The following is a 13,265-nucleotide window of genomic DNA, read 5'->3' as shown; positions in this document are numbered from 1 at the left end:
TAATAATAATAATAATAAACAGAAGGGCCAACATCTTACTTAGCGCTGTACAATAACTTGTGCAGATCCTCTGCAAATCAGCTGGTCTGGAGCAATGTAAGGTGTTGATATGCTGGAGGAACTCAACACCAAAAGAAGAAAAAAAAAAGGTGGAAAAAGTAAAAAATATTAATATTAGAAAACCTAATGAGTTCTGGTAATAGCAAAACTTGGTAAAATCGTGCACATTTATTGATAGATTGAAGTCACATATGATGCCATTATAGAAACCACCAATAAGAGCAAAATGTATATAAATGTGGATAATATAAGCACCTGAATTGGTTTTATATTGGCTTCTTGGAACCTCAAACCTTTTTCTATCAGATAAAAATTCTAAAAATGAACTACATCTGGCCTACCCACCCGCATTACCACCTCACATCATCATTTTCAATACATAGACATTATTCCTGTACACCCATCATGTGACACAAGCCTAGGCAATGATCACATGGTGCCTGACTACCAGGGGCATTGTGTTTGTTTCAATCCAGAGACTGCATAGTGTACTATTTGGTGTCAGACAAACTTGTGATGTGAGAGGATGAACAGCACACAGCCTGCATGGATAGAAACTAGTTTTTTCAACCCTAAAATGTGTATAGAGGGGTTTGTTTTTGTTAGTTATGGATGAAGTAGTAATCTTCCTCAATTTTTTAAATAAATTTCAAGTTTGGCCCCCGACTTGGTCTAAGTTTTTCATTTCGGCCCTCTGTGTATTTGATTTTGACACCCCTGGTCTTTAACATCCTGGGCCCAGTGGAAATGTGTTGAATGAAGCTGGCCATCATTCAAAATGGAAGACTAAGGACATCTGGTGGTGGAAATGAGGAACTGCACTATACAGCTCCAGATTTTCACCCCTTTACTGTTCTGTCCAAAACCTAAACAAAGCTAGAGTTTCCATTTAATTTTACGTTTCCCATCAACCTTTTGGTTTTTTTATATTTTTGGAATGCTCGTTGTCACCACTACCGCAAAGGGTTGACTTCAAAATCAATGCAGATTTGAATATTCCAGTAAAGGCTGAAGTATGGCTATTGTGTATGAGAAGAGGAAAGAAATCTCTGTGTCTGCAGAATTTATTTATAGTTTTGTGTTCTCAGCTGTATACAGATTTACTGTACATAGAGATTTCTGTGTTTCCCTCAGTTTAGTTTGTGTAATATTGTCACTCTTCTGCTGATGATGACAATAACAATCATCATCACTTTCTCTCCTCGGAGCTTCTCGTAGGACCCACCCCCTTCTATCCCCGCCCCTCCGGCGGCTCCAGCCAATCGGAACGCCGCGCACGTGACGAGCGCTCTGTGCGATGACCTCATCTCTGGTGTGGGATGACGTCAAATTCAAGATGGATGGAATCACGGCGGCAGGAGCTCGCAGATGAACTGCTGACAGGAAAAGAAGACGGCAGCCGCTCAGAAAAGCTCCGAAGCCCGGGCCGGGATTCACGGTGAGTTATCTAGACCTCCGCGCAGCGCCTCTGCCGCCCCCAGGCCTCAGCCTTTTCCCTGACGTAACAACCCTGCAGTGCTTTCTCCGTCCCTTCGTTACGTTTCGCCTCTTCCCGGGCCGCCGCCCTCCCTTCATAGCTGTCAGTTAGCCTGCCTCTTTCTCCCCCACACACCCTTCTGAGAAGGCAGACGCAACTGCGCATGCGCTGAGAGCGGCTGTGGCGCCCTGTACGGCGCGTGCTATATGTTACGCCTGGGTCGTGTCACGTGATGGCCCAGACACTTCCTATTGGCGGAGTTAGTTTGCTGTGAAGTTTTCCCGCTACATTTTGTCCCAGCTGACTGAATCATGTTTTTGGAGACCGTTACCTCAACGCCTATGACGTGTGTCCCTGGGAAAATGGCGTGCGACGTAACATTACGTGCTTGCCTCACGTGACCCTTTTTTCCCTTAAAGGGAACCTGTCACTAAATAGCTTCAAATTCTCATATTTTCTGCAAGGACCTATTATTCTTACTATACAAGAGTGCTATTGAAATTTCGAATATTATAATCCTATTAACTAGTGATTACCTACAGATATGGAAGCTGCCTAGTTACTGCACTAAACTGGTGGCAGCATGTTGCAAGTGAAGTCTAACTTCCTACACCACGTACTTATTAAGGCTCGCCCATCCACCCCCCACCTCTCTCCATACAGCACCTGTTCATTCATCTGTCACTGGAAATGATCATGTAAGTCCCCTTTCTGATCATTCCATCACTATAATAATAATAAGCACTTCCAGGTATGGGGGAGCATGTGACTGTCATGTCACCATTTCTCGTTCCTCCCAGAGCCAATCCCCAGGCTCAAACCTTGTCACATGATTAATGGAAGACGGCTCAACACATGGAGCATTGGCAGGGATTAGACTCAGGGCTCCAGCAGATGCTTGGAGTGATGAAGGAGTAGGGGGAAGGTGAGTGTTTGTGGTGGGTTTCCAAGAGTTCCTTTAATTCCGCAGATCCTTTGATCCGCCTGGAGATGTCCTCGATTCGGTCCCGTGCTGTCCTGGAATCCTCCTTTCTCCCGGTGCGCAGGAAGCGCTAGGTGCCGCCATCTTCTGGCTACTTCACCTGATCTCACACTGCACAGGAGTAAGAGCGGGTGATATATCCTGCTGTAAAAGGGGAATCAAAATGCAGATCCCACTGTGCATGTGTGAGAGCGGCTTGTTTTCCCCCAATGTAGAAAAAAGGCCCTGAGAACAGGCATGTGCATATAGAGCAGCCAGGAGCCTCCTGTGATGCGTGATGGTGGTACCCTGGGAGGCACTGCGCTCCCATTCTATCTACGCTTTTATATAATGTAAAAGTTTTGATGATAGGCCTGCTTTAAAGGGCAGATGTAGATCTAGCCACACATTTACTTTAATCACCTTAAAGCGGAACCAAACCCACGATACTTACCTGTCCCTGTCATTGCCGTCTCGACTTTAGGCTTTTCAGGGCAGGGTTCTCTCCTCCTCCTCCTCCTCCTCCTCCTGTGTCACTGTCTCTATCTGTCTGTCATTTGCTACCCCTATTTAATGTACAGTGCTGCGTCATATGTTGGCGCTATATAAATACTGTTCTTTTTTTCTATTCCTGAATACAATCTTCAGCCATCCTGATTGGCTGGGCCGGGATGACGTTACTCCCACACTAACAAGCAGGAGTTCATTCAGTTCGCCATATCCCTGCTAATAAATGCTGAGGCGCACATGCAGTTTTTCAGTGAAATTTGACAGTTGGGTGGCGATTAGACAGGTAAAAACGGTTATTGCAGAAATGACAGCGTCTGTCTTTTTCTGTACTAACAAACTACCTGTTCGCCAGCCAGTTGTTCATAGTGGGACTTAAAGGAGCTCACAGTCAGTGCAGACAGCACATTCGTATACACCTTGTTATTATTGTCAGTTTTCAATATGAGATGTCACATTGGGCCTAATATTAAAGCTCTCAAAGACTGGAGAGGATACACTTTCATCGGTGTACCTGCGTGATCCAGCAAACCTGGAATGGATCTGAAAACAGTTACTAACTAATGACTTTTAGGAAATCCATTCTAGGTTTGCTGGATCACCCAAATTCACTGATGAAAGTTTATCCTCTCCTGCCATGAAGAGCTTTCATAAATCAGGCTCGTTCTTTTGGCACATAGCATGATATTAAGTAATATTAAAAGAATATGTAGCGGTATTACAAAGTCTTTCATGTATATTTTTCTTTCTCGTTTTGTTTGTAGGGTTTCTTCAGAATCATGGATGGCCTCCTACATTACATAAACCCAGCTCACGCCATCTCCATTCTCAGTTCGTTGAATGAAGAACGTCTGAAAGGTCAGCTGTGCGACGTCCTCCTCATAGTCGGAGACCAGAAATTCCGAGCGCACAAAAATGTGTTGGCGTCCAGCAGCGAATACTTCCACAGTTTGTTCATGGACAAAAACAATGAATCGCAAACTGTCTTTCAGCTCGACTTTTGCGAAGCCGACTCCTTCGACAACGTCCTAAACTACATCTATTCCTCATCGTTGTTTGTGGAGAAAGGAAGTCTGGCGGCGGTTCAGGAACTGGGATACAGCTTGGGAATAAGTTTTCTGACAAATATTCTTTCTAAAACCCCACAGGCGCCATTTTCTTCTTCCAACAAAATATCAACTGTTCAAGAGGAAGATGAAAGCGGGGCTCAGCAACGGAGCGTCATTGTCTGTCAAAGCCGTAACGAGGCACAAAATAGGGACTTGTGCAATCAGGACAAAAGCCAGACGAAGCCTTCAACGTCTGTGGGGAAAGCAACTTCTGTTAGGCATCAAATGCGACCAGGGGATTCCCTTGCCAATTTCTTGTCATCTGAAAGGAAGTGGCACGGCTCCTCTAACTCAGGTGAGCAACCTCTAAGCGGTTCGCTGAAGCGAAAAGCAACATTTCATCAGAAGGCGTCTGAAGGACACGATGATGATCTTAACCACCATCCTCATCCAAGAGGGAATGAGATCATGAAGAAGAAATTAGCATCCGCGTCTTTGCTTTCCTCCACCGAATCTTTATATACATCACATAAACCCGAAAAAGAAGGTTCGGAAGTGAAAGACGAAAAAAGCGTTCTATGTTATCCTCAGATAGGACTTGGAGCGCCTTCTATCAGATCCTCAGGACAACAGATTGACCGTAGCGGTCCGCTTGTTAAGAGTCTTCTTCGGAGATCATTATCTATGGACAGTCAGGTTCCCGCTTACTCGCAAAGTATCGACGTTCATAGAACGTCATCCCCACGTGATGGTCCAGATTATGATGTCCCTACTGGAATTTCCCAAAGGCACACGATAAAAGGGGCTATAGATAAACTTGGTATCCGAGACAAAGAGCAGGAAAAGGCGACGGATCCTCTAAGGTCTTTTATTTTATCGCAGTCTATGTCTAGAGAGAATAACTTGTGCATAAAGACTGAACCTAACAGCCCAGCTTCAGAACCATCAGAGGTAATCCAAATAACCGTAGGAGAGAAAAGTAGGACGTTTCCTGCTCGGTCCACAGACTCTTTTTTAAGTTCGCATTCAGCTAAACGGAAATCCCAGCCAGAGAAAAGAATACCCCCTTTAAGAGTAAAGTTGAAAAGAAGTAGTTCTCCCGAATCCGACGGTAACTTTGCAGAAGACTCCACAGCTCCTGGCGATTTCTCCGATTCAGACGACAGCAAGGAGATGGTTATCGCGACACCAGATGTCCTTCAGAACAAAAAATTCAAATGTAAACACTGCCTTAAAATTTTCAGATCGACAGCTGGTCTTCATCGTCACGTTAACATGTACCACAACCCCGAAAAACCCTACTCGTGTGATATCTGCTACAAAAGGTTCCACACAAACTTTAAAGTGTGGACGCACTGTCAGACGCAACACGGCATAATGAGAAATCCATCGCCCGCTTCAAATTCACAAACGGTTTTGGACGAAAAGTTCCAAAGGAAGTTGATAGACATTGTAAGGGAACGGGAAATTAAAAAAGCACTTATGTTTAAGTTGAGGCGAAGCAAGTCCGGCTTTCCTGGATCTAGTAGCCAAGCACAAGCCATGAAAAGGAATTTCAGATCGAGAACTAAAGCTGCTTTCACTTGCAACCAGTGTGGGAAATCTTACCGATTTCTTACGCAATACAAACAACACCTGAAAATGCATCCGGAGGAAAGATCAACATATAGCCACAAGGCTATCAGGCCTAAGGTAGCCTCTCCGCCGAAGAGCCCAGTGGAAAGTAAGGAAGTGTATCCTTGCCGACTTTGCAATGTAAAGTTTGCTTCATTTCTAGAACAGGGAAATCATGAACGCATGTGCAGAAATGCTACGCTCTGCCCTTACTGTAGCCTTCGGTTTTCAACCCCAGAGCAGAAAAATGAACACGAACCAAAGTGTGAATATAAGAAGCTGACATGCCTCGAGTGCATGCGAACATTTAAATCTTCTTTCAGCATTTGGCGCCATCAAGTCGAAGTCCACAACCAAAACACAATGGCGCCAACGGAAAACTTTTCACTGCCTGTGCTCGATCACAACGGAGAGGTTGGCAACCTGCCGAGGTTGCAGTCTTTGACCGACTCTGGCAAAGGGAATAGCTTTGTTTCATCGAAAGACGACGGCGTTTATAGCGATTCCTCGGAGCACATGAACTTCGATTCTGAGGATTCCAACTGTCTCCCCGAGGATCTCAGCGTTTCAAAACCGTTCAGTGTAAAAATCAAGGAAGAACCTCCGGACGAGATGGACGATAGCTCAGAAGCGGCCTATGGTCAAAAGGAAGACATGACCGGCTCTGAGCGTGGCATGTGGTCGTGTGAAAAATGCGGGAAAATGTTTACAGTTCATAAACAACTGGAACGCCACCAGGAACTCTTGTGCTCAGTCAAGCCTTTCATCTGTCACGTATGCAACAAAGCCTTCCGGACGAATTTTCGACTTTGGAGCCACTTTCAGTCGCACATGGCACAGGGAGAAGATTCGTCTTCTTTTAAAGAGCCAGAAGCTTGCGCTCCTGTGAGCTCTCCATCTCCACCTCCTCCTCCTCCGCCACCACCTCCGCCCCCGAAAATAGCACCGATCGAGCCAGAGAAACGCCAGGCTGTTCCAGAAAAATCAGGAGGAAACGAGAAGGGCTTTGCTCCTCAAGAATCAGACACTCTTTTTTACCACGCCCCACCTCTTTCAGCCATAACCTTCAAACGACAGTTCATGTGTAAATTGTGTCACAGGACCTTTAAGACTGCGTTCAGTTTGTGGAGTCACGAGCAAACGCACAACTGAACCTTCGGTGCTACAATACATGTTTTTTTTTTTTTTTTCTTTTTAATTTTCTCTGACAGTTGCTACTGACGAGCTAACAGTAGAAGACCTCTGAAAATTTTAACATCAAGTGATTTTTATTTTTGTTGGTGTTGCTAGAATATCAATGGTGTGCAGTAATTTGGTCTTAAATCGACTAGTCAACTAAACACCCCCACCCAATCCGCATTTTGTCTTACATTATCCGTTTGCATGGAGCCCCTTACCTCACCCTCGCTTACATAAAAAGTTTCAACCATTCATCGATTGTGGTGAGAGACTTTTTGCTTTTGAAGTTTTAGTTAACTGACCTCTATTTTTCTTTAGAACGTTCTAATTTTATTTTCTGCATTCAGTGGAAGATGATGTAACTTTTTAGTTATCTTGTAGCAATAATCAATACGAGAACCTCAGCTCATAAGTCACATTTTATGGTGAATCTTTTTGTCTTTATCTGGCCGACAGATGGTTCTGTGCTGTGCTATTAGATTAGCAATGGTAGAAAAAAAATCAATATTGTTTGAGTATTTGGATCAACAAGATATCACGTGGTTTTGAAGACTTGATAACTATAATTATGAATATCCTTTTTTTTTTTTTTTTTTTTGAATAGTTCAGATTTTGTGATTAAAGGGTGGGTCCACCTGAAGCTGATATATCAGAAGGTTAAATCAACCAACTATTCTATATGGCTCCTATTCCCTAGTTACTTCTCTATCCTTACATTCTAATGCAAAGCTTTGTGGACACCTGACCAAGACAATATGGCCACCACACCACCTTCAGTGTTCTCCCCGGCCCCTTTAAGCTGGACACACCCACTCAGCACTTTTCAGTAACCACCCAGCTGTTTATGGGTGATTACTGAAAAGTTGGGTGACAATACAGCAGACATCCCCCACCTACAATTTCTTCCTTCTCGGCTTAGAAAGCAGAACTAAACCCAGGAAATTCACCTGCCCCCTATCGCAGGACACCGCTGTCTTCTTTCTTTATTTCCTAAAGACGATCTTTGCCCATCTTGATTGGCTGTGCCAAGATGACATAACTGTATTGTGACCCAGCTCCTAGGTAACCACTCAAAAACAGCCGGGTGGTTACTGAAAAGATCCGGGTGGTCCACCCAGCTAAAAAGGCTCTGAGGATAACACTGTCCTGTCTATAACACCCTTCTGCAAAGATTTTAGAGTGTGTGCAGGCCAATCAATTACTTCCATGCTAAGCTAATAAAACCTCCGTGTCTTTATGAAGCTGGCTTTGTACACACAACCTTCCCAGTGTTCTCCCCAGACCCTTTTTGGGTGGTTTCTAAAAAGTTGGGGTCTCAATACATGGGCTGCCGTCCCACCTACAGCTTCTTACCACCCAGCCTAAACAAATTCTGGGGAGAATACTGGATATTAGAGGGTTAAAAGTGCACTGTTGTCTACAAAGTGATTCCCTTTGCTGCTGGCTGTAAAAGGCTGAACTTGACCTGTACAAAAAAAAAAAGACGATTTGCTGTATGATAGAGATTATCCGGAATTGTTACAGGTGCCTAAGCAGTACCCTAAAAAAAAATCTAGAATATGTTTAGAATTCTTCCTAAAAAGTAGATTGCCTAGTATGTCAGAGGCTCTAGACCATTAGCTGTACAGCTGCAGTGTGAAATATAAGGCTGTGCTGGATTAAAGCGATATACACGTCAGATGATTCACAACTTGAGTGAAAATCTGACATGTGATCCCCTGAGGTCATGGTGGATAAATTAATGACTGATTGGGAATGACCGCTGTGGAAGTGAACACAGCAGGGTACAGCTTACTCATCCCCTCTCCATAGAACAGAACAGTGCTGTGTGTACAGAGCTCGATTGTTCATCTGTCACTGGAAATGATCACAAAAGATTGTTTCCAGCAACAATCATCTGACATCCATTGGACATCTGTACAGGGCTCCAGTGAGATCTGTGCTGCTGGAAGCTCTGCAATAAGAAATCAAAGCCTTGCCTCTACCAAGATGGCGGCTTTCACACAGGTATATTGCAGAACAAGACATGATGGGCCTGATTTATTAAAGCTCTCCAAAACCAGAGAGGATACACTTACATCAGTGAATCTACGTGATCCAAAAAAATGGAATGGAATTCCAGGTTTGCTGGCTTACCCAAGTTTACCATTGAAAGTGTATCTCCTCCAGCTTTGGGGAGCTTTATTAACCTCCCTGACGGTAACCCAGAGTGTTGCTCGGGTTAAACAAAAACATGCTAAAAGCAGTAACCCCGAGCCACACCTGGGGTAGCTAAAAACATTAAAAAAAAAACACCTGGTCCCATAGGCGTCCTGTCCGTCGGATCCCATCCTCGGGCCATGTCCTCTTCTGATCTTCTTTGTATTGAATCCAATACAAAGGAATCATTATATTAGATATATATATAATAAATATGTATTATATATGCTACTGTACAGTTATATTACAAGTTTTAGTATTTTTTGCACACCAAATTCTGTTTTTTTTTTATTTAAAGTTTATTAATTTATTAAATATTGGACATATTTCAGTGAGTTATGCCTACAAATTATGGGCCTACAATGTAAAATACATTTCCATGCAAAACAATGTACCGCTTTTGGCGTAAAAATACTGACATAATTGGACCCCCAGGGAGGTTAAATTGGGCCCGATAAGTTGCTATTTGGAAAAAGATTGGGTGCAGGGAGAGCTCAGGTAAACATATTTTGGATGGTGGAGGGCACTGCTTCCAGTTTCGTTCCCCATAACAACTGGAAAACAATATTTTTGATAGGTGCCAAACTAACCCTGGCCATATGGAATTGTCATGATCAGGTGCCCACATATACCGTATATGTGCTACATAAATTGTAATAAGGCTTTGCTTTGTTGAATTATACCCCTATTTAATGTACAGAGCTACATAATATGTTGGCGCTGTATAAATCTTGTTTAATAATAATATTTATATACCAAGGTGAGAGAAAAATGATCGGGTGAACAACCTATAGGTTGTTTGTGGAACTTCCGAGAGATCCGATATTCTACTAAGTGGCTCAACAAGAGACAACCATCCCTAAAATATCACGGATGGATGGACCGACCCTTTAACCTTCAGCGTTTTACTGTTTTATTTGTATGAGCAGAAATCTTCAACAATTCCAACACAGCGACCGATTTTTATTTAATGACAGTTTTTTTAATTTAAAGGATACAAACCATACAAGCGTCTAGATTCTTCTTTTTTTTTTACAGTAGCACAATTTCAATTCCTCGGATTTACAATGGACAGGTCAATGAAATAAAACTTGAGTTTTGTAAAGAGAAAACATAAGTGGGATTACAACTTCATTTATTGTGAAAAATGAAATGGGAAAGCACAGTTTTATGTAACAGAATTAACAATTTACAATGCTTCAATGTCAGTGTTGCTATAAAACAAATCAAGGCTGGGATTACTATAGATTGGTCACACCGTACTTACTCAGAGAATTACAATACTTTTTATAGAAATCATTTTCCATTTCCGGAGTTGGGAAAGTCATTTAAGGATAAATAGGGTAAATGTGCAAAAAAGTTACCATTACTATTTTTTTCCAATAAAAAAAAGGTACATTTTGTCATCAGGTGTTGTTATTTTTTGGGTGTTATGTACAAATCTGATACTTTAAAGCAGTTTATATCAAACCAGTTTTCCTCCAAACATTGCTAGGGGTTCCCTAAGAGATACCACTGACACCAATGTTCTTTTCTATCTGTGCGATGGCTCAGTAGTTAGCACTAAGGCCTTTGCAGTGCTGCATCCCAGGTTCAGATCTCAGCCAGGACACTATCTGCATGGAGTTTGCAGGTTCTCTCTGTGTTTGTGTGGGTTTCCTCGAGGTAGTCTGGTTTCCTCCCACATCCCAAAAATATGCAGTTAGGTTAACTGGCTTCCCCCTAAAATTGACCTTAGACTGTATTAATGACATATGACTATGATAGGGACATTAGATTGTGAGCCCAATTGAGGGACATCTAGTGCCATGGCTATGGACCTTGTACAGCGCTGCATAATATGTTGGCGCTTTATAAATACTACGTAATAATAATCTATAAGGGTGACATTCTTCCCATTGACCACTATACACATCAGCTGTGGATACTGGTATTATTGTCAGGGGTTCTCTGAAAAGAATATCAAAGGTTCCCCCATGGTAAAATAGTTGATAAATATTAAAGCCAGTCTTTTCTTAACCATTTTAACATGCTAGGAATAGGTTTTGTGACACCAATCTGGCGCATTAGGAGCTTTGCACCATGGGTGGTCACAATCACTTTTATTTGTGCAGCCCGGTACTAAGGGATCCAACTGGACATCAAGGCACCCCTGTAATCTGCTGATCCCTTGGGTGCTCCTTCTGCGCATGCCCCAGCATCTCAGGCATGCGCAGAAGGAGTCCTTTTGACAAAAGCAAAAAAATGCTTGCGCAGTGAGATCGGCAAGTTTTTTTTCCCACCTACATCACCCGATCCTGGGACGGGTGACGTAGGAAGAAGAGGCGATAATGGCGGCCCCCGGAGTGCCAGCCCAGATAGGGATGCTAGGACAACGCGGTACCTGATAAAAGAGACCTCCGGATGGGTCAGACGGCCCTGCGGGATGGAAGGTAAGTGTATTTTTGTTGTTTCGGGGACTTTTGAGTTTAGTTCCTCTTTAAAGCTGAACGTTTGATAAAGAGAAACTGAAAAGTGGCTAAGTAAAGATCTTGTAGAATCTGACACTTCCGGCAGTGCCGATTTCCTGGTTGCCCTACCCCCTGTATCACTACAGAAATAAATGATGAAGCCAGCAATCCATAAAAAAGTAGGATTATATGTTCCCTTCCTTTTCTTCTGCATCTGCTGATGATGCCACCATCCTAGGAAGATTCTACAGAGCGGGTGAGGACGGCATCACCGTCCCGGAATCTGACGACAAGATGCTCTGGGATTGAACTGAAATGTCTTCCTTTTTCTCATTCCTTGGAGGAAGACGGCTTAATTTTGTATACCGTATTTTTTGCCGTATAAGACGCACTTTTTCTTCCCCAAAACTGGGGGGGGAAAGTTGGTGCGTCTTTTCGGCCTGATTTACAGATTACAGGGTCACAGACACAATGGGGCATTTCATTACAACACGAGTTATTACAAGCAACATCTGTCATGTGACTTGGGGGAATTCTCATGGAATTCTTGGTAATTGTTTTTTATTCTTGAAGACACAATTACATTGTTTTCTTTTAGATTTAACTTCTCTAAACATTTTCAGTTGGGGGAAATTTCATGTAATGATTCTTAAAGTAGATAAAGTCACAGTCATCACACGAAGAATTATCAAAAAGCATCAAGCACCCCATCATATATGGGTAATATAATGTGTTTTTTACTTTGAAAAAGTTTTATTATCTACATTTAGTCTGTATAGAGGCTGCTTGTCACTATTTCTGGCTGACCACTAGATGGCAGCAGAGCAGCTCTAGCTTCCTTTCTATAAGAAAACTACATTTCCCATGATTCCTTGCATTGTGTATAATAGATGGGGGTGACACATTTGTAGTCTCGGCTCTCTGCAGTCCAATGGCTTGGCTACAAATAAAGACATTTTGAATTGAGCATGAATTGTAGCCACAGGCAATAAGGATATGCAGATTGGGAGTCACTAGTTGCAGATTCACCTGTATGACATCAGCGACTAATTGCCAGGCCCGGGCACTGCTATATAGGTCGGGGGAGGGGTGCTGGGCCCCATGGAAATACCTTCAGTTGATATTTGTATATTAGGATGCAGATCTGCTGGTCATACATTTGTATATTGATAAAGCAGTGAATGTGACTTTCACCGCAGGTGAATCCTATAGGTGTGTAATGGAAGGAATACGCACTGTGTGATAAAATTCAGATTGATCAAATAAACATTTATTTAGCTCAACTAAATCTATCACGAAGCATTGAAAGATGAAATTTTGCCTAATATTTTGGAGCAAATGCTTCATCGACCAATCAGATTGGCTTATGTGTGGCCCCCATGCACTGTGCCAGTGTACTTTGCATATCGGCAGGTGAACTAATTGCAGCAGAAAAGTGAAAGATAAGTTCTGGGTGGAGGAGCCTGTGTGCAGGCATTTCCTGCTGCATCATGGGAGTTGTAGTCCAAAGCCTGGAGGAGCCAGAAACAGAGCTGTGTGACTTTCTGCGGTGTCATTGCTGAGTCCAGGCACTGGGTGACAGATCGGTGCAGGGATCGGTGCCCAGCACTGATACTCCCATCCTCTCCTGCTATAAACTCTGCAGCAGCTAAAGAGTTAATCCCTGACTCCTCCCACACCCAGCGCTGCGACCTTTCTGCCCGCCCACTTCCAGCTGTCCCAATCAGAGTCCTCGTTGCATCGAGGAGGGGCGTATTATGCAAATTACG

At 43.1% G+C, this 13,265-nt stretch overlaps 1 protein-coding gene across 1 annotated transcript; it reads left to right on the top strand.

Annotated features, from left to right (window-relative positions):
- Window positions 1-1,362: 1,362 nt before the first annotated feature.
- ZBTB21 (zinc finger and BTB domain containing 21) lies at window positions 1,363-10,452 on the top strand. Its single transcript, XM_072398325.1, has 2 exons — window positions 1,363-1,498; window positions 3,770-10,452. The coding sequence occupies exon 2, from the start codon at window positions 3,785-3,787 to the stop codon at window positions 6,818-6,820; it is 3,036 nt and encodes a 1,011-aa protein (XP_072254426.1). The 5' UTR covers window positions 1,363-1,498; window positions 3,770-3,784; the 3' UTR covers window positions 6,821-10,452.
- The last annotated feature ends 2,813 nt before the right edge of the window (window positions 10,453-13,265 follow it).

This window comes from Pyxicephalus adspersus, chromosome 1, assembly GCF_032062135.1.
Source record: "Pyxicephalus adspersus chromosome 1, UCB_Pads_2.0, whole genome shotgun sequence".
In the NCBI taxonomy this organism is placed as follows: Eukaryota; Metazoa; Chordata; class Amphibia; order Anura; family Pyxicephalidae; genus Pyxicephalus; species Pyxicephalus adspersus.
This window is presented reverse-complemented; position numbering and strand designations above follow the sequence as displayed.

What these genes read in the sequence shown, in the direction of transcription:
- ZBTB21 (XM_072398325.1), top strand. Translation starts at nt 3,785, where the DNA reads ATGGATGGCCTCCTACATTACATAAACCCAGCTCACGCCATCTCCATT.